Source organism: Symphodus melops (genome assembly GCF_947650265.1).
Source record: "Symphodus melops genome assembly, chromosome: 9".
Classification (NCBI taxonomy): Eukaryota; Metazoa; Chordata; class Actinopteri; order Labriformes; family Labridae; genus Symphodus; species Symphodus melops.
The window spans coordinates 5,401,116-5,423,939 of NC_136699.1; the positions used below are offsets into that span (position 1 = coordinate 5,401,116).

Here is a 22,824-nt window from a genome sequence, read left to right on the forward strand (position 1 = left end):
CTGCGATGAGATGTGACAGTTTCCATTAACTGCTCAACCATCCAAATCCACAAACACACGAGTGAGAAATACATAATGTCTAAATCTGCACGTCCCATTGTATTACAAAGTCATATTAAGAATAATGGAGCTTACCATTGTTGTTTCAGCGATGGACCCAAAACTGTTGATAAAAATGTTGCAGGTTACGTTTACAGGTGGACCTGCAGAGAAGCAGAGAGGAGGGGGAGGGAAAGAAACAGTTAGATCTCATCTTTTTACAGCTTTAGTGCGAAGGGTTTAAAGATGCAAACCTTGAGAAGAAGTTGAAGTGTTTAAAGATGAGTGTAGAAGACAATATCCAGAGAAAAAGAAACATGTCAAAGATATTTTACAGACAGACAGATAATTCGTCACAGCTGCTGCAATCACATTCAAATCTAACAAACTAATTGAACATTTAATCAGTTAGGCATTTAAAAAGTACACATGACAACTCTAAAAATAATTCCCTTAATTCAGGATAAAATTCACGACTCAGACATTTACATGTAGCTAAGCAGTATGTTTAATTGTCTGGTGTGCAAAAGTGGATCCTATGAACTCAAACACTAAAAACATCAACAGAAACAACTTTATTTAGAGCATCACTTCTTCATTTACTACATTGTTAGACTAAAATGGTTAATGAAATTGAGCTTGTTTAGCACCTCAAAGCAGTTTTACACTGCAGGTCACACCTTCTTTTTTTTTTCCAGGTGCCAAATGGCAACCCACTAAGAATGGCTACACGATCCACTTTTGTGTCCAGACTCACCTGATGAACCACTGACATAAAGAAAAGACATTTAAAGGTAGAAGTATTAAGAAAGATGAGGCTTCTAGACAATATAACTGACATGTGTACCAACCTAAGTAGTAGGGAGTAGCAGTCTTGTAACATAGCATGTACAGTATATGATAATGGTAACTTTACCCAACAATGAACACAATGAACATCTGAAGTGAACTGAGAAGGATGTGTGTTTGTGTTTCAGTCCCTGTGACTGGATATTACAGCCAGCAGAGAAGACTAAAGCTAAGGTGAGACAATGACAGAGTACTGGAAGTAAATAAAGTGAGGGAAACAGTCTGGTCAGGCAGTTGTGACACTCTGCTAAATAAATGAACAGGTCTCCTCTCTGGACTTAAATACCCCGACTGTGTCCAAACTGCTTGACAATAGCAGCAAGTTTACTCGAGAGTCGCTGAGAAGGAAAAGGTGTAAACATCTCATTACAAGTCAAGAAAACTCAAAATAAGAAAATCAATAACACATCTAATTTGAGACTTTAAAAGTGCTGTCGGTCAACCAGAGGCGGTATCAAAGGCGTTTCAGAGGTGTTTATGAAGCCAAAAATAGTCCCTCCTCGCTCTCCTTTCAGGGTTGAGACGCTGCGTTCAAGGTTGTTTTCAGATGTGAAGTAAAAGTAAATAGTGTGTGAGCCTTTCATGGCTGCTTCATTGATTCGCCGTATTACCAGGTTGTACAAACACAAATGCGATTACTCGGCGGACAGAGCGGAGTTGCGGCGAGGAGCGTGGAGGACAGACGAGCTCTCATCTCTCTCAGCCAGTGGACATGATATTGACTTCTAAGCTTAATCACAGAGAGCAACCTCGAAACTGCTTTTCATCCACGAACTCACTGATTTGATCATGACAGACAGTCAATCCACCCAGTAAACTGATGGGCTACCATTTATTTATAAAAGACTGAGCTTCTGAAAGGTAGGTGCACTTCTACAATAAGACTAGAGACTACACAACAAGGCAGGATTTGTACTTGCTTGAAAGCTTGACTTATATATTGATTTTTTTTACACCACATACTAATAGTAAAAGAACAACAAAGCACAGAAATTCAAATGGGACTCCTCAAACTGTTGCTTCATCCATCGTAATATAGCAGCGATGAGGAAACCCTGGATTAGCTTTCCACGTTCATAATGCCCGACCTGTTTACGCCTAGTGTGAGGCAGGTGAGCTGGATAAAAGACATCTTGAGTATGTTGAACTCACTTTGCACTGCACAATAGGTTCAGCATCTTTTCATCCACTGTTTGCAAAGAGTGGAAGAACATTCAGTGCATAGAAATACTTTGGATCCGGTTCAAACTGTTTGACAGTGTGCAGTCAGAACTTTTCCATCCATCATAAAGAGGCAACAACGTAACACAAACTCAATTATTACAAGTTCTCCTCCAAGAGAACCAAATTGCAATTCTGCCCCTTTGAATAATAGAAACATAGGCCTATAAATCTGGAGATAAAGAGCCTTGCTTTGTCTTTGTGGATGATAATTAGATTGCTGCCTCAACATTTTAGCTAAATTTCATAATCCAATTACTGTGTTTCTCTTCTAATTTATCCACTTTTCATTAGACCCTGATGTGTTATTTTACACTGGGATCATAATGCATTTTGACCAAGGCTGCATAACAGTCATATACTCCAGCGTGTAAGTTAAGGTCAAACACACACACACCATGGATACACAGTTAGTGTTTAATGTCCCTGGCTAAACTCAGGGTCTAATTCCACTGTCCGGGGGCGAGCGGGGAATGAAGGAAAGGGGACTGGGTTATTTTGATGGCCAATTACTCTCCCTGTCACAGTCTGAGGACCGCTGGAGGCCACAGGGGAGGCATATCATCTGAGAGTCATTCAAACACACAAAGATACACATACGCATTCCTACAGAAGCACGCAACTGTGGCTAAGCTATAGAGCAGAATCATAGGGTTGGAGATGCACGGTTAAGAGGGGAAAAAAATCATGAAAGATAGCTGGAGGCCATGGTTCTCTATGTGACGTTATGATCAGCATCCCATTAGAACACACAGAAGATTACTCAGGAAGACGTGAGGAAAGGATTTAAAGTTACAGATACCCACAAAAAATACATTCATAAAAACTGACTGGAACACAGATGAACACAATTATTTGTCACAAACATTTGGAAAGAAAGAGGCAAGGCTTTCAACATTTGAGAAACGTGGATACTTTTTTGTTATCATGTGTTTCCAAACCATACAGTCTTGATAATGATCTTTGATTTTACTGATTCAAAAAAACTCAAAAAACAAAAAATCTCAAGTCATGATTAACCAAAAACTCCTGCAAACTGTCTCAATTAGCAATGTTGAAACATTGCTGATGTATTTGTGCATATATTGAGCCAGTTTGCGTGCATTCTTTTTTTGGTGATTAAAAGAGCTATCCACTATTGGGTAGCTAGGACTTCAAAGCAGGTGCTGTAATGCACAACAGATTTTCATGAAAATTGTATCATAATTTAAAAATATGATTGATCAGAGAGATATTTGGGGAGCTAATCCAACAGATGCCTGACAGACTGAAGTATTGACTTACTTTATTACCTACATTAAGAAAGATCTAGAAAAACGCTGCCTCTTTTTCACTTTTCTTTAAATTCAAAATAATGTTTCTATTATTTGTCCTTACAAGATAACAAACATACTGGATATTTGATGTCAGGAAGATAAATGTTGCTTGAGGCTTCTCTGTAAATAATCGGCCCAGCGTGACCACCTGCCTCTATCTTTCTGATGTGTAAAGGCTCGACAGACTCTGTGAGCACGAGCTCTGTCTCTAAGAGCATCCGAGGGTTTATCCCTAAACCAGCTGGTATTACATTATCTCTGTGTTTTCTCTCAGAAAGGCTCTCCAGGCCTAACTCAAGTCCTCTGACACATTTACTCTGCATCCAGGCTTTGTTCAAAATCCCTCCTTCAGAGTCCTCCCCGCTCAGTGGCAGGAGGGAGGCGAGCAGAGGGATATCATAATTTGTCTTCTCTTGACGTCTCTCACAGCATGTGACGCAAAAAAAAAAAAAAAACCTCATAGAGGAGGAGGAGGAGAAGCTAATGCCTCCTCCTTCTGCCTCTCCTCTCTTTTCTCTCATAGCAGTTCATTTAATAACCATCCAGAGAAGGACGCTTTATAGCCCTCCAATAAAGACAGAAGACGGGGGTGCACCAGAAAACGACAGAATGGAGAAAGAGGCGACAGCTCATTAACCGTCATGGAGGACAGGCTGGCAGTGTGACTCACAGGCTACTGTAGCGGCACGCTCATGTCTGCCCCAGTGTGTGTGTGTGCCAAATGGCCTGAGCTACGCACACAAAAGGACATGGCTGTACCTTCATTACTTTGATGATGTAATAAAGATCCTTGCCTTTTGTATGAAAGGAACATTTCTAAATGAATACCTTTTAATAGTAAAGATGGGAACATCACTTTGGAAAAGCAATATGAAAACACACAACCCACTAAACTGTTTTGATGCCAAGTATTACCTTGTGCTCACCAGAAGGAAATTAGCAAATATAAAACTGTCCTTAGACAAAGGCTTACTGCGCTTAGTTATGGTTGCTAGGTTATGATTTAATGAGTTGTACCTCATTGTTCATTATGAGTCAAGCTTAGATGTTAGCTGTTATGCAGATGGCTGCAACTTTATCTCATGGTTCCATAAACACCTGTTTTTTTTATATTCTAAGAAGAGGAATGTGTATGAGATAAGGCACGTTCTTTATAACAGGTGTGCGCTCTTCTGCTACTATTTTTGGCATCTGAAACTTTGTTTTTATTCATTAATTTGTGCTCAGTTTCCTTCCAAACACTGTAAACACTCCAAGAGTGCAAAGTCAAACTGGTCATTATGGTGACAGAAAAAGTCGAAAAGGTGCTAAGAGGACCAGTTTCTCAAAACATAGGTGACAGAGCAACACGTGCATGACATGTGCACACGTATGTGCAAATGAGACACAAAAAAGGAAAACAAAACAAGTTCTATGAATACACACACAAACTAAACCCACACACACAGGAATATACCTGTATATAAACAACACATAGGCTATATAACAGACATACACGACTTGTGCTGAACTGTACTGCTATATATTCAGGCATTCAGGCGTGCGGTAAACACACGCACTGAAGAACACATTCAGTATGCATGTAGCTTACAGGCTACACCACACTCACATACTAAACACATATTAACACGGATTAGCATTCAGTTTGCACGGATGCATAGTGTCTGCATGCCTCATTGCTTTTTAACCTTTCGCAGCTGATAACATATAATCATGATCGCACAGGTCTTGTCCTTTGCACGTATTCAAAGTTTTTTCCTGCTGGCCAACGTACATCAAACCAACAATGGGAACATTGACTGCACAGGTGAGTAAATGTATAAATGTTTTTGTTGAACTGCTCTTAAACTTTACAGTAAATCTAACAAGTCAGTTCAAACATTGTTAAAGAAATTCACTAAATATATAACTCGCTATGTCTGAAAAAGGAAAGTGAGTTTGTTGAGGGTTTTATACTTGCTAAAGAGAAATGTGAATAAATTATTCATTCTATTCTGTGAATGTTCTTGTGAGATAAGTTTCTAAAGTATAAGCCCTTGGCATGTCGACTGAAAAGTTATCCTTTTTTTTTTTTCAATATGCACGCACATTCTTCCTGCCTCTCAAACACACACACACACACACACACACACACACACACACACACACACACGCAAGATGGGGAGGCCAATCAAGTTCAGCGACTGTGCTGAAGTCCTGCTGAGGTGCGTCGGCACAAATAAAACCACTCCCCCTCCCTTCTTCTTCAGCGGAGCTCCACTTTCATTAAAAACAAATGACAACAGCAATAAAGCAGGATGAAACAAACGGCCCGGCTCGGCCTCTCAGCACTTCTGCTAACTGCAGCCACTGCAGCCTCTCAGAGAAAAAAGGCTCTAAGCAGTCCCTGAGCTCTCTGTGCTCTGTGTGTATGATTTCTCTGTTTGCCAGAAACAAACAAAAAAATCTTTAGATTCAGTTTGTACAATTTAACTGTGTCACTAACACCACTGCAGGGACACCACCCAGGAGGGGAAACTGTTAAGCCTATGAGACTTTGTATTCTCAGATTTACGTGTCTTTGACAAAACATCTGCCTAATAAAATTATGATGGTGATACAATGATACAGGGCTTCACAATAAAACTAATTCAACCTTTTATTGTATAAAACTGACAGCAATGATTTGCCTTTAGTACTATTTTCGTTTAATTTGTTTTTTAATATTTTTAGTACAAGTAATTTCTTATAACAAATGCATTCAGTTTGAAGAAAAACATTAAACTATGCAATGTATACTACTGCCTCCCTTTAGATCAAAACCTGCAGTGCATACACAAGGTATAGTAAAGTATATTTGGTGTATTTTGTAAACTATTGTCATCAGTTTTTTTTTCATATTGAATAGTTGACCATTGTAAAAAAAAAAAAATCTAATTAAATTACATACTTGTGTTCAACACATTGGATCTCCATTTTTTTGGTATTTGCTGTGTTGGTGTTTACCGGTCAAAATCATCGACTCATTTTTCATCTTGGACAACTGACAGTTAAAAAAAAAAGTGTTTGATGGTTCTCCAGGAAGTAGATAGGTCTGCATAGAGATGGTATGAAGATGACAGCCAGATAAACCTGCCAGAAGACATACCTGTAATTGCTTTTTCAGAGATTAATAGTTTAGTAGTTTTTTTAAATTTCATTTCTGCCTCAGCAGACGTGGAGTTTTTTGAAGGCCAGTGTCAACTTAGCATTTCACCCTTGTTGTGATTCTTAAAACTGACATTGGAACGAGAGTCAGGTTGCCAACTGAGGAACCCAAACATGAGGTTGTGGGAGTGTTTTTCTGTTGTCTCTGTATCAACACAATCTCAGATTTAGTTCGAGCAACACTCTTAACATGAGAAATAGAAAAAGTTTGACGAAGAAGCTTTCTATTCCTAATAGAGCAACTCTTATTAAAAACATTTTCCACTCATGGTTCTGGAAGCATATTTGGATTAATGCATACAGGAAACAGCAGGTTACCACATACCATTGTGTTCTGATAATATAACAGATGCAGTGTACAATGCTGCTGCCAATGTATGGGTGCATGTCAAATCCAGTACTGCCCAGTCGATACATACAGCCACTATGTCAATCACTTGGGGTCATTGCACCTTTCCAGTAGAGCCAATAAAAGTTGATGTGCTGTCCAAGTGGGATTCACCCAACATCTTCCAGACTGCAAACAAAGTCTGCCAACAATCAGAATTATCCAACAATTGTATAGATGCAACTTTCTTGAAGTAAATTTCCATTCCCCGTTGACAAGCTCACAATGTGCAACATTGAAGACTTCAGGACACAAAGCTACACATCGGCAAGAAGCAGTTCGCTTCACATACCTTGCAAAATTTTAGGGATTTTCTTTTGCAATGCAAAAACACATGTTTTGGGAAACAAATTAAAACATGACGTAATAAGAGGTTTAAAATGACAGCAGTAGATTTCCTCAGACACCAACAGCACCAAAACAGGTCAAAAGGGTTTAAACACATTGATTTGTGATGGATTTGACAACGCCTGGACATTGAAGGGAAGAGCAAATAACATGATCTCTTATGTATTAAGCTGAGCCCCATGTTTTTATATTTTAGATCAAAATGACCAATATGCATCAGATATCTTCAGTAAACTGAGGTGAAACAGAATGTAAAGTGCAACATAATCCTTTGAATATGCCTAGACAAGTAGGACAATCAGGTAAATCTTAGGAAATCACATAACCTCAACATTATTTTCTTCTCAACATTAAGTTTCTGACAACCAACCAAAAGTCATTGTATGTTTACCTTGGACCAATTTAGCTTTCTTACATTAATCAGACCTTAAGAAATGGTTATATCCAATCACATATGCAATCTAATAGAAAAGCTATTTCATAGATTTTACTTTCACACAGCTTCCACACTTTTGGTTTTTCTTTCAGTTTGACCGTCTCACTGTTGACCGTCTCACTGTTGACCGCCTCACTGTTGACCGCCTCACTGTTGACAACATATTAGTCATTAGATTGGTTGCACAATCAAATACTTTTGTAAGGATACTCTGCCTTTGTGATCTCTTTGGAGTTGTAATTCTGCCAGTAGATATACTATATTGCATGGCACTCAAACGGACAACAAGAAAAAAAGATTTGTGGTTGGCTTACAGTCCCACCAACTTAGCCCAGAGACATTGGCTTGCAAACATACTGCCCTTGCCTCTACACCAACCTCCAGCAAGGCCCATGGGTCTTATCAGCATCAGTCCAGGACTCGTGGCAGCTTTCCGAGAGCCTCCGGTGGTGGCCTGATCCCCATGACTCAGCCAACAATAGCCCTACGTCCTCACAAACGAAACAAGTCTGAAACACTGCACAGTCAAAAGCTCCCTTCCTGCTGAGGAATGAGGACACTGAGCCATGAATCTCTGAGGAGCAGATTTAAGTTTTGATGAGCTCAGGAAGTCAATGTGGCAGATGTTGTTGGTGGAAGAGGAAGTTCATCCAGAAAGCCTCTCAGATGAGTTTATGTGGGCTCATAACAAAGAATCAAAACAACTTGTACAACTTGACATGTGCATAAGATAAGTAGGATAAGATGTCCTTCAAGCCAACATTTTTGACTAACTGTTACCTCTCTAAGAATAATAATCACTGTTTTTACAGTTAGTTTGAATTATTTATCAAACTGCTGTTTTTTTTCCGAGACATTATTTCGAGATGTAGAGAGAAACTGTTTAAGACACATGGTTTTCATTATCCTGTAAAAAAAAATCAAAACTAATTAGATAGTATAGGACCCATCTGCAAAGTTGTGCTTTTCAAGGAGAAGACACAATAGGTGGTCCACTGTTGTGCGCTCCATTAGCAGGCCTTTGGAGGTTGTAAAACACAGGTATCTGGAGAATTGTCTTTGCCCTGCTCTCCTATTCTTTATTGAACGCTCCTCTCCCGATGCCCAATTTGCACACCTCTAAGTGACACCTTAGTGCCACAGTGGTGAGGCCAAATATATTCACACCAACAAATGGCAGAGAGCCAAACATTAGCAAAGAGAAGCAAGGAGAGAAGAAAAGTTTCAGGCCACAAATTATGTGAATAATACTCTGAATTACACAGGATCGCCTCTTTTGCAATTGAGCTGCCTTCAGCAGAAAACACTACAATGGCTGTGAGACATTAAATATTTATGGGATGTCATCTAGGCTATATGGTCCAGGGAAGGCCATTTTGCTTTTTATTGATCTAATATATATTCCCCACACATGCTCTTAGAAGCAGAGGAACATGGCTCATTTTACATGCAGGACTGTGAATGAGAGAGCTTGAAAGAAGGAGAGAATAAAGAGAGAAAGAGAAGTAGAGGGTTATTTTTCTTCTCTTATTGCTGTTTTTCCTCCATTATGTCCAGACACGACAGCTGAGGAGGTAATCATTTTCTTCTTATCCTCCATGCATAAACATCAGTGCTGAAATGCCAGAGTGAAAGAAAAAAGAAAAGTATCCCCAGGAACTTTAGAGCATCATAAATCTCCTGCCCCGATAGTGAAACAGAGAAATAATGAACATTTTATCAAACACTGAGACCTTTATACTCCTGGAAGTTACTGAGCTCAAGTTATACGAAAGTTTTGTAAAAGCCATTAAACTGATTCAGGTGAAAAAAGGCCTTTGGTCGACAGTTCAGAGAACGCCTTCAGACTGTTCTAGGGACGTTTTGTCGAATTTCTTTTAACAGTATGTGTTACTACTTTAACACAATTATTAAATACGGGGATCTGTAATTGAGACTTAATGTTTATTTCCAAAAGGGCCGAACATCTTCAATTGTAACCACATGTTGAGCCATGTTGCAAGAATTTTCTTATCTTAAGACACCTGAGCTTTAAGTCAGTCTAACCAATGTTTAATAATAGTCTATGGTTTGTTTCCAGCTCATCTGTTTTGGATGGGTTTTTCCTCAGGATTCCATATATGAGAGTCAATTTGTTTCGAACAAGGAACATTTTTGGAACTGGATTTGTCCACATCCTGTGTTCCCAGAAGACTTAGATCTTAAGGTAAGGGACCATGACAAAGGGCAACAACGCACATTTTGGACACATTTGAATACTTACATACCATTCTTTGTGTTTGTTCTATTGTATTATTTTTTTTACTCTTTTTTGTAAAACAGAAACTCTTGAGTCCCCAAACTTCCTGGCACTTTACAGTGATGCAATCCTTCAATGTCGGGGTGCCCCAATATGTCTGCTTCTCTTGGCTACGCCTACGATAGAGCCATTTTAAAAATAGCATATCGATGTGGTGTCTGCTTGTTAAAAGAACTTTTCGAAAAATATACATACAATTCTAGGAATCTTTATCTTTCCTCTATTTAATACATGATTACAATGAGCAACACAGACAGGAAGGGAAAAAAAAGACGAAGAGGCAGAATAAGTTTCAGTATTGTATTTCTTTCCTCCATTACATTCAGATGCAACATGAAGGAGGAGATAAACATCAAGGCTCTGGAACGCCGGCGGTGTGGGGGGGGGGGATGCTGGAAGGCAGCGAAACATTAAGTGTCGTCCATCTCCTGAGTCTCCAATGAAAAAAGACTTTCTCTCTTCCCTATGTCTACATCCTCTAAAGTCACATCCAACACTCGAAAAAAGAGCCTGTCTGCATCAACCTTGTTTATATGTCTGCCTTTATTCCCATGCAGATGCCGTAGCCCTTCATGTGCGCTGCATCCCTCTTCATTTACGCAGACAGCTCTCATTATTCTCCCCCATATTAAAGCACATACCTGGCTCCTCCTATAGAGCAGTAAAACCTTCTTTGCTTAAAGCGAGGAAGTAAACAGTGCGGTTGATCAGCAGAGGGGGAAAAAACACTTCCTGTCACATTTTAATTGGAGTGGTGGAATGAGGAATGGCGGTTTCTCCTGCCGACATATTCAACCATCCATCATCGCCGCTTCCATGGAGTGAACTTTAGGGAAAACTTCATTTTCCTCCACAGAGAGGGAGGAAAAGGCTATTATATTATATTTCACTTCTCCGAACCTCCTCTTCACCCATCTCTCCTTCACTCTCTCCATGAATCAGTTACTGTCCCTTTTTTTCTTTTATATTCCTGTTCTATTGTTACTCTGCTTCTGACTTCCTATCTCATTCGTATTCGTTCAGCCACGGGGTGTTCAGGTTTCATTATGAGATGAAATGTATTCAAAGTGGGAGGTAGGCAGAGAGGAAAGGATGAAGCGATGGATGGATGCATGGAAGGCTGGTCAGAAATCACCTAAGGCTGTGTGTGTGTGTGTGTGTGTGTGTGTGTGTATCTGCTTCTCTATGCATATTTACACAAAATTGGCATTCATGCCTGTAAGCATTTTCAGTTTCTCTGTGTGACTGTGTGTGTGCTTTGTATGTTTGCAGAGGGAATATGTCTGTGTGTATGTGTGTGTGTGTTTGCCTGTCAGCATGTGCTTGCATGTGTGCATATCCTCTTCCTCATATTCTCTCTGTTTATACAGATTATTCTAGCACACACACAACGTCTTATCTAGGTATTATTCATGGACCAGAGCATCCTTTAAAACAATATCTTTGTCCATCCATCAAAATAAAAGGTATAGCTTTTCATTTTATATTCAAGTCAGATCATATGAACACACATATAACCACAGTAAGTGAAAGACAATGTCAGTACTGTTTATCCAAAGCCTGATATTGTATCCTTCTGTGCCATAGAGCTCCATTGTTCTCCCAAAGGTGTACATCGTCATCAACAAGTAAGCATGAACTCTAAGCACCCTATTCAAAGCTTTCTACTCATGTGACCAGTGATGAGGCTTCCAGGGCAAAAAGAGTTGAGGAAAGTAACAGCTGCCATCAAACCCTCTGTGAAGTTGAAGCACAAGCTCCTAAGTTTTCATCTCTTGAAACGGAACATGTTTGCATCACCTGACAACCACAAAAAAAAGGGAGATATGCCAAACTGTCAAACTTCTACAGCTCATGTTACATGGTAATCCTCACCAAAGGGAAGTCCTCACCAGAACTTCCCTTTGGTGAGGGTTATTTCTATTTAGACGAGAACTGATCCCTTTAAATAACTATAGGATAAATGTCTACATGTTGCAGTTTTGGAAGCAAAGGGCAAGCCACTATTCATCATGAAAGCATAGTTGAGTGCTGCTAATTAGCTAGTTAATGTTGCCTCACGATAGTATCAGGATCAATATCGGCTGTGTTCAGGGGCAGTTGCCTCCTCCTCTCAAGGTTATTGCTTTGATGGGATTCTGTAGACGTACAACCTGCGTTTGTCTCCTCATCAGTTAGAGAGTTAGTCTCTGTCTTCCATTAATAATAATATAATAAAACTGGTTAAACACGTAGATGGCATCTGCCTGCCAGGTGGGTGACGCCACGTGAAAGCTATGAATAACCTGACATCTCAGGACACATGTGAATTAATAATGTGTTCACTAAGGAAGACAGCGCTCAGAGCGTGGAAACTTTCAGGGAGGCATTAAAGCCTCTCTGAGAGACTTATTAATTCCATGTATATATTTATTGTTTATTCTTTTACAATACAGAATTAAAGGATGATCCTGTAATGTATTTTTGACCCAAACTGTGTCCGAACTGCACCACACCCATCAGCCTATACTCGGAAGCAGTCAGCCTTTTTGTACCCCTAATGTCTCCAAACCCAACACACCTAAAATGACACAAACAGTTCTCTTCATCCATCTTTTTCTGATGTTTCTACTGTTCAACTGCTTTGGAAACTTAGCCTGGATATCCAGGGACATCACCAGCAATCACATCAACTACAGCAAAACAACATCATGCCCATGCAGGGTGATCATCTAAATAAAAGTAATGCTAATTCCATTCCTTAAGTATGGCACACAGCCATTCTTATAGGTATGTCTCCCCATTCTAAACCTTTCAAATGAGACCGTTTCTCTGACTTTGAGTCACAAAAACATTGCATAAAGTCCACTTTGTACTATACACCATGATAACTTTGTAGACATACTTGTCTTTAACTATTTTTGATACACAAACTGCAGAATCAGCATCACAAATAAATGATTGATCCCACAGGGACATTAAAGACGTGCTGTAGTGACTGGTTGTGATTTGAGCCTGTGCTGAATTGTCTCGCAGCCCAGGACCTTCAAGGGTTTTCCAGGCCAGGATTTTGACTGACGGGCAGACATGACAGGATGGCAGCAGGCTGACTGCAGAGGAACATGAATCAATAGCAGGTCTACAGGGGGCGACACAGCGACACACAGGAGGTGACTGAAGCTTTATTCAACTGGATTACTGAGAGGTAGTGATACTGCAAAGAGAGCCTGTGTGTTTGTGTGAGAGAGACATAAAAGATATTGTAGTATTTGCACTGTACATTATTGTGTCTGTCAATTTTACAGTGTCTGTGTGTGTGTGTGTGTGTGTGTGTGCATGTGTGTCCATGTTTAAACATTAGCGCATGTGTATGCTTGATCCTTCCTGTTTGCTGTTTGCCTGTTTGTTTGCCTGACCATGTGTTTGTGCAGATGGACTGCTTGTTGTAAGTGTGTGTGTGTAAGAGAGAGAGAGAGAGAGAGAGAGAGAGAGAGAGAGAGAGAGAGAGAGAGAGAGGAGAGAGAGATATTCATCTGCTCAATAAATCAGTGTGTGATTTAACAGAGTGTCGTGATGCTCTGCTGTTAGCTCGATGCTTTTAATCATCTTGAGAGGAAGGTAGATAGTCATGTGAGATTAGAGCACACTCACACACACAAACACACACACACACACACAAGGACCGCCCCCACAACTTAAACCTTAAACACTTGCATGCACTCCTTCTGGTAAGCTTTCCAATAATGCAGGTTGACTCAGCATCATTTAACCTTTTATTTATTGAATGGAAATTGGCCTTTATAATTTAAATACCAGATGACTAATCAAACAGAACAACACTCAGAAAACAAATTCACTGTTTGGTCTTGATTTTTTTCACAAAATGATATACAATCACTAAAACTTTTTCAGTTAGGAGCTGGGTTAGTTTCTGGTCAATAAATATGAGATAAAATATAATTGATAAATGCTTTCATGGTAAGGCACTTTGTTTTATTAAGTCATAAAAAGGAAAACTATATATTAATTTCTTCAAAAGTTATGTTAACCTTTAAGATAAAAGTGGAAGAAAGTAACAACTTTGAAGACATAAAACACATGAAGTCAACTTAAAGTCAATTTCCTGTTGTTTAAATGTGAGTGCAGGACGAGAGTGCGTCTGACTTGATCTATGACAACATTTAATGTAACAGCTTATGAGCTGCTTTCATGTTTTGTTGTATACATTAATATGTGTTCATGGATTTGGTGTCAGTTGTTGTGATCTAAAGACAAACTAGTGTAGTGTTTGCTTGTCCAACTCCTGAATAAATACTCAGGTCGGCAGCTTTTCCCTCGTCATTTCTGTGCTAGCAGAGTTATTCGTCCGGCACACAGCCTTGAGTATCGGGTTTCTCCACAATATCAGCATCGTCTTAAAAAATGTTCTCTTGGTACACATTTTTTCTGACAGATTTCTCAAAGGACTGCAGGTCTGACTCTTCACACAATATACACTTGATCTTCAATCAAATGCCCTGCAGTATACTTTTGTTTCAAGGGCGCAACATTTGAAGTTTTGCAACAACAGAGTAAAAGCTATATTTTGTAAAAATTGTTTGTTTGTGTGAACTGGGGCTATTGAACTCCTTTTTTTCCCTTCTTGGCCTTTTCCTCTGTCCTTGTGTATTTCAGGTCTTTGTTGCCCTCTGCTATAATGTCCACTCTGAGAATAAGAGCTAAGACCAGTAATGGGAGAAGTTCACTTTCCAGGGTTAACACCATACAGTTAAATTACACTTTACCAGCAAGATTCCAAGTGCACAACCAAAGTTACAGAGTGCAAGAACACAGTTCAAAGTCTGAAGTGCGAATGAAAGAGGCACTGTTCTCCCTATTACAAGTCAGTCTACAATCACATGATGTTTCTTTAACAAATCAAACAACTCCTCGAAACTCATTGAGTTGTGTTTCAGCATTGACAGCAGGCAGGAGTTCTCTTCAAGCTATACTGCAGAGAAGAGAACAAAAGTAATTGATTAAGGAGTAGGTGGCTCTGCTCTCTTGTCCTATAAGGACCCTTAGTAATAAAAACAATTCTAGGTATCTAAGTGTAGTTAAATGTAAACACCACTTTTGAATATCTGCTTTGAAATGAGTTGTTTGACGGCCTTTGTAGGATGGCCAATGTTTATGTAATGCTGTGCTTCACACAAACATGTGCATGCTCTGAAGTAGATTAAGCAGTCAATTATGTTATTTTCTCAAACATGAAAACAGGGGGATGTGCATGTATTTTTGTAAATGTCCCAATTAGGCCACACTGTCCCATTGGAGGGGAAGGATCACAACAACAATCATAACCAGCATGGAAACAATGACATGTTTTGTTATTGATGATTAGTTGGAATTTTCTTCCACATATGAACGTCTTGCAATAAAACCCAAGTGTTCCCTTTCAGAGCCTTGTGTTGCCATAAATGTCTCTTCTATAATAGACCACTTGCACGAGCATTAACTTGTGTAGGGCATATTCTGCTTTACATTCACTTTAACCACACTGTGTGCCCCTGCCTGCAGTAACCATTTTGCAGTGTTAGCTTTCTGCAGCACTGTGCAATCACATTATAAAGGTGTTCAACACCAGACAGGCCACTTGAATAAGCATAAATCTACATAGCGGCAGATTTTTTTTGCTCTCAATATAAAAAGCAAAATAACTGCAATATGCTCCAACCTGCAGCCGTCACATTAAAGTGTCACCTCTCTAGAGCACTATGCAATCATATTACAAAGCCGTCCTCCATGAAACCGGGCCCTTGGATAAGTGTAAATCTACAGAGGCAGATTGAATCCTAAGGGCCTCTTGCACAGTACCGAAGGGGGAAGGAGAGCCTGGAATCCGTTAGCAGACAAATATCCCTTGGCCTTACATTAATCTGCATAAAGCGCCGATGTGAGGAGGTGAGTTGTGTGTAATATTTGCTGAACAACCCCCAACAGAAGAAGCAGAGCGGAGCCTCTAATCAGGAGGAACGGCTGCTGCCGACAGCGGCCGCGGCAGGCTTCAGGCCCTGACCTGCTGACTGGATTCTGCTGAACACGCTGAATGAGAAATCTCCTCTCGCTCTCTCTCCTGTCTTCCCTCTTCCTCCCCCCCCTCTTTCCTATCTTTGCTCTCCCCTCGTCTGCCTTTCCTCCCACGTCTAGTCCTCGAAGATGGCATGCTTTTCCTGTCGAGTATGTGCTGTGCTTCAGGTCTTATAGATTATTCCGAGTCATTCATTCACTTTCTCCTCTGCAGCCATTCCCTTTCTTTTGTCTTCATCTTCATCTTGTTTTGCTTTTCCTATGCTTTCCCTTTATTTTCCCTCTTTCCTTTCATTTGTTATTTTTCCATAACTTTTTTTTATGGGTATTAGGTATTGTATCAAATTGTCTTAATGTATTTTCTTTGAAATTCTTGTTTGTGAAATTGAATTTCCTTTCTCAATTTATGACGTCCTATTTATTGTCCTCTAACTGGGTTTGTTTAACCGCATGCCTTAATGATTTATTGACTTACATTTCAAGTTCCCTTTTCTGATTTAGCCTTTTCTCTTGTAGCGTGTCCTTTCTGTGCATTTTCTCATTCCCTTTGCTTTCCGGACCACTATCCAATGACAGTACTACTGACAGTGCAATCGGTGCAAAGCACATGAGAGAATGCACTTTGGTTTCGGGGCCCATATACAGTTGACGTAATATTAAAAGTGAGCGCCTCTCAGCACTCTCTAAAGCAGGAACAGTCAGTTAAAACATACGTCATGCTCCTGCATTTATGAAGATGCCTCCTGAACCGATTTTGCACATTTGGTAGTTAAACTAAACCAGGTGGTTTCAGGCAAGCTGCGTGGATACGTGTGCTGCTCTGGCAGCTGTCCATGGTGCTGATCTGAGGCTGGTTTAGACACTAGTCTTTAATGTTTTTCTGTCTGGCAACATAAATTGGCTGTTGTGGAACTGTCTACTATTGTCTGAGTATGTTTGTATTTGCACATCTGTTTTGGGCAAATGAGAGGGACAGAGCCCAGCACAAGTATGTTACACTGCTGCTTCTATCCTCATCTTCTGCTCTCAAGTTTTCTGTTTTCCCATTTTCCTCCTACATTCCCTTAATCTTTGTTTTCCCTTCACGTCTCCTCATTGGTTGTCTGCTCTTTAAAATCTGACATTTATACAAAAACTTTCTAAACCTGCCCAGCCCTGCAGATTACAGACACGACCCATCACGTCTCTTTTTTAGTATAAAACACCATTACCATGTGCGATGATGGAGGGCGAGTGTGCACATCAATAACTGTTATAAAAGATAAAGGTTTAATCACTGAGGATACTGAAGGCAGATCAAGTCGAGACACTGAGGGAAATAAAATATTATTTTACTGCCTGTGAGTGAGAATCATGATTAGAACAAATCAATGAGCTTTAATCTCTGGCGAGTCCTCTCTGATAACTTCATAGATGTCGATAAGGAGCTATTAGGTTAGTTAGCCACGTATGTGTTGGTGATATTGGAGGTCAATTTCTGTTTATTTCAGACCAAGAGTGCATCTTTAATCAATATCCAACCACGGTATGAGATTATTAATTGACTATTCTGCAGCATATGTTAATTATGTAGACGATGTCTCTTTTTCTAAATACAGAATTGTTGCCTGGATTAATTTTCTCTTCGAGCTAGCTTGGCTGACGTGAACATTAACAAAGACAAGATGAGTTAACACTTCAACACAGAAATCCTCACATCCCAATAAAATAACATCAACAGTTAAAAAAAACTGTGTTTAAAATATCAAATCCTTCAAGCTAGTGCTGCAGATTTTGGAAAAACCAATGAGAGTTAGCTGGATTTTGAACACCACTTTTCCGAGAAACACACTTTTTCTGCTGATGCAGTGAAAGCCCATTAGTGTTTGTGAAAAGAGGTGCAGGTCCTTGCTATAATCGCTAACCGTATGCAACAACATTTAAGCATCTTTCATTTGCATCTGGCACAACTTTATATGTAATGTTAACTTGTGGATTAATATACTCAATGAGATGAGTGCATAAAATCATGCTCTCAAGCGAAAGAAGTCAAGGGCATAATATTCAACCATGTGCAGAAGAGCAAACCAAAGACATTGCATTTCACCAACTCAGATAGAAGGCTTAGCACCCAGCCAGTCAGTCTACATTATTGTCCTTTTTCCGATTGTTCCTTTTTGAAAAAGAGCCTGAAGGTGCCTAAAGTCACCATAGCAACTATTTATTTTTATTATTGTTTATTATAATTCTCCACCTGCAAATATACTTTCAACTGAAAATAAATTCTTCTCAATAGTTTTTATGTTTATTTTCAATTTTTTAATTTTCGTCTACCAAGCCAGAACAGGAGCAGCCTGGAGCCAGACGGGCTGCTGCCTGTTAATATAAAACGCCGTCTCCTGTGAAGCTGACAGTATCATTCGGGAGAATAAGCTCAGGAGGTAATTGGGGTCTTTAGTCTGCAAACCAGACGAGTCTCTCTCTGAAATCATTATTCACCCACAGCAATCAAACACAGAAGCATCATATCTGCATTATTAAGAACAACAAAGTAGCTCAAAGCGAGTTTTTCTTTAAATCTTCTTAAAACAGCAAGTCAACTTTACAGTATGAGCTTTGGGGACCACCAATGATGCCTCAGATTTCTAGCAAAAATCAGTAAGGAGTATTCTGTTGCCAGGCAACATTGCCAGAAGCTTTCTTAACCTGCATTAATCTTAGCTGACAGTGTTGCCCCAAAGATTGCTCAGTGCATCACCTCTGCTGTTTGCTCCATCACCGACTGTTATTGTCTGGAAAGTCCTGCAGCGCTAATTGTGACAGTGAATGTGTAACTTGTAACTGCATCTGCACGTGTGCTTGTATTTGTGTGGGCTGTATCATGGTGTCCTCTGTGTGGAAGTAAATTAGGACCATGTAGCCTCACTGCTGTGCTTCAGGCGTTAGCAAGCTACAAAAAAACACAGCTTTGTGAATGCTACTGCATGATACCTAACTGTACTTTACTGTAACTTCCTGTACTTCACTTTATGGTAATGTACCACACCATACTTTTCTTAAATAACAGTATTTTAGAGAATAGTACACACTATTTTATACTACTATACTACACTACTCCTTCCTGCACAATCTACTGGTAAGGCTATTTTAGTGTAGTATCTTACTATTTTCTATGTTGTACTATGTTACAGATATTGGACTATTTTCGCAGTGTTGAAGGCTACTTAATTGTAACTTGATATACTGTACTGTGCTATGTAACACCACACTGTTCTCTAATGGAGTCAACAGTTATTGTACTGTGATGTAATGTAGTGTATTTAACTATATTGTGTCGTAATTAGGTTGCTGAAAGACTTTATGACACCACTGTATTATAGTGTAAAACTACCATATTCAATTTAACAATACTAAATGTTTTTTTACATTACAAATGTGTGGGTATATGCTGTTTAATGACATACATTATGACATATATTATAATAACATACTGCACTAGATTACACTGTAATCTGTTTATGTGTATATACAACACTATATGGTAAAATACACTATAATATATTATACTACACTTTAACATAGTACTATTTAATATACAAATTCACTATTTAACAATACTACAGAATCTTATACTATTCTATAATATTACGTTTTTACTCAACTATACTATACCATAAAATAAATCAATATCTAAGCAGTCATGTGTGGAAAAAACCTGTGAGAAACCTCTCACATCACAGTATAAGAGCCTGTTTATTTTTGGGTCAACTTTGTGTAGTTTGCTAATGTTAGCTCTCAGCTGTCAGATAGCACAGATGATAGCTGAGACAAAGGACACCATTTTTAACACCATTGGACATTTTACAAGACACACAATTAATTAACCTTAACTCAATCAATATGTTGCAGCAGTAAAAAAAAAAAATCATATTCCTACTGAAGTACAATAGCCTTAAACATTAGCTACATTTAAATACAAGACATTTTGGAGAGCTAAGGATTGAAGTCATTGAAAAAGATTCTGATCAGCAGAATGACTCGGGGTGCGGTAAGGTTACACACGAGCCAAGTTAAAAAAGCTGTGTGTCTAATTCTGCCTCCATCAGGGAGACAAAAATCATTACTTTCTCAGAAAAGGTCTTGTTTTGCCAGAAAGAACTGACAGTTCTTTGGTGAGGAAACAGGCACACTTCAGCCTGGGAGCCGACACTAAAGATCTACTGATTTAGAGAGATGAATTGATACCATACTTTGCTATTCTCTAGCCACAAATGTGTAACAATGAAGTGTGGCATTAAGTGAGCAAACCCCCCCCCCCCAAAAAAAAAAAAAAAAAAAAAAAAAAAACGGTTTCAAATAAATCAAGTAACAATATTGCTTATTTCACACATTACTTTCACTTAACAGCTCCTGTTGCCAAACTTTCACAGTGAATTATAAATACAGTTTGGATCATTTCTGAGAGACTTATTCTGCAACAAAATACAGCAATCTCTACATTCATTGACCATGATGGCATTTCCTTTATATTCTTAATTCTCTACACATCATCTCAGGAGTTATTGACATACACAATACCACCATCAGGGAAAAAAATGAACAAGAAAAAAAAGAAGAGAGGGAAAAAAAGAAAAAAAAAGGAAAGTACCTTTCTTGTGAGTAGCTTCATTTTTGGAGCCTTTGGGGTCTAATAAAAAAAAGATCAGAATTAAACACAGCATATTCTAACATCACGGTAGCAACTTTACGTTGTTTGTCCTCGTCAAGGAAAACAACCGCTTTGTCTATCAAGGAGCGAACAAGACAGCAAGGCTCGATTATCTAAGGTGTCACACGGCTGCCAACACTCAGCAGGGGTGTGTGTGTGGCAGTGGGGGAGACTTAGGGGGTGGCAGTGGGGAGGAGGGGGGGCAACATACTGTGAGGCAAATAGCAGGAAGGAGGGATGCACGAGTCTGTATAGAGGAACAGTCTACTGCCAAACTGCAGCGGGCAGGAGAGGAGAGGCGATGCACTGAGATGGAGAGGAAGAGGAGTAGGGTTGCAATGCAGATCTGTCAAGAGGAGCTGAAGTAAGGCTAGCAAAATGCACTATAGGAGATGCAAGAGGCCAAAGAGAGAGAGAGGAGGAGGAGGAGGAGGGTTGGGAGAATGCAAAGACTACATGTCAAACTGGCTTCGTTTAGATTTATTTTTTTTATTTTTTTTGCCTCATTTGGCCTTCAGGAGAATTATATATATATATTTTTTTTTATTTTGGGCAACAGGTTGGTGGTGAGTTGCATATCCCAGAATGACTTTACAGGCCTTGCCTTACTTTCAAGGATGGTAGCCTGCAGGGTAACCTGAATGGGTGAGAAGAACCCCTCCTGTGTTTATGTAAAGAGTATGCAGTAAGGTAAATGTAATGTTAACATGGTAGTCTAACTCAAATTTTATTAAATAGAATTTTGACACGTTGGACAATCGCATCTAGAATGCAGCTGGGGCTCAATTTCCTCTTGCATCTTTACACCTCAATCATTCCCAAACTGGCCTAGGTCTCCTGTGCATGATCTACATTTCCGGCCCTGGGCTTTGACCGGGAAGTCAAACAGCAAAAATTTATAAAAGGAAGCTGGATAGAAATTTATGCAAAAATATATCAAAATTGTGAATGCTAGCGTGACAGCTACGCATTTTTGGACGGACAAGCGACATCTGTGTTTCCATCATTCCACATTCAACCACTTTACTGCTTGCTAACTTTTTTGTTGATGGTTTCGTTATATCATTGTAGATTAACCATAAGAAGATCGAATAGAAAACAAGCTGAATGGCAGTATCAACTATTGTAACATAGTCAGAAATATTTCCATCAACAATTTGATTCTGCCTGGTGTTTATTGACTGGCAGAAGTACAGTATGGCCTCATTGTGCTGAAACCATATACTAAGTATCCATGTAAACTTACAGACTGTTACAAAGGTTTTGGTTTAATATTAACTGTTCCTGAGGAAAATGCAGTATATTGTTAAACACCACCAGCACGTCTTGCTCAGATCTTTCACCACCTTCATGGTCTACACTAGACTAGCTTTCTACGAGCTACACAGCAATCATAATAAAGTTAGTGTGAAGTAATTGATGTGTGTCCAACTACTACTACTGTAACACTTAGGGCTTTCTTCTGTCTGATGCACCTCTTTATTAGTCTCTGTAAGCTGCCCTTTTCTCCATCGTGTCTGCTTCAAAAGTTTTCCTCTCCTCTCAAAAAATGATAGATTTCATGCAAATAAAATTCCAGATGAACCCAACACACAGATAACTATTTTACACGCACACAGTTACCCTATGGGCTGCCGTTCTTAAAGTAAAGGCAAGGACAGTAACACTTTCAAGAGGGTTCTAAGTAAGAAATGTTCAGAAATGGATTTTCTGTCCCCTCAAAATGGTTTGATTCCAGCTACAGAAATGGAGTTATAACCCCCACAGGAATGGATAAATGATCTCCAAATGTGAAATGAAATTCTACTTTTTTCCTCAAATGGCTGTCATTAATTTGACGTCATTTGGTTGAAACAGAGCCCATCCAAATGACAAAAGAGTGACTTCAACCCCCCAGCGAATGTACATCTTCCAAATGGTTCGTATAATTTCAGCCATACTGCCGGTAGGGAGCGTTATGTCTCCAGAGAGAGGATTATTTATGATGGAATAACGCTGAACTGCTAC

General features: G+C 39.4%; 1 protein-coding gene across 2 annotated transcripts in view; it reads right to left on the minus strand.

Annotated features, from left to right (window-relative positions):
* Positions 1-22,824, minus strand: part of glra1 (glycine receptor, alpha 1) — a 109,313-nt gene that overhangs the window by 48,751 nt on the left and 37,738 nt on the right. Inside the window, exons 3-4 of one of the 2 annotated variants that reach the window (XM_079352346.1) lie at positions 20,758-20,796; positions 136-203 (exon numbers count right to left, since the gene is read on the minus strand). In XM_079352346.1, the coding sequence (XP_079208472.1) occupies positions 136-203; positions 20,758-20,796 (107 nt within the window). The remainder of the gene's footprint in view (positions 1-135; positions 204-20,757; positions 20,797-22,824) is intronic. The other variant, XM_079352345.1, reaches the window with a different exon arrangement.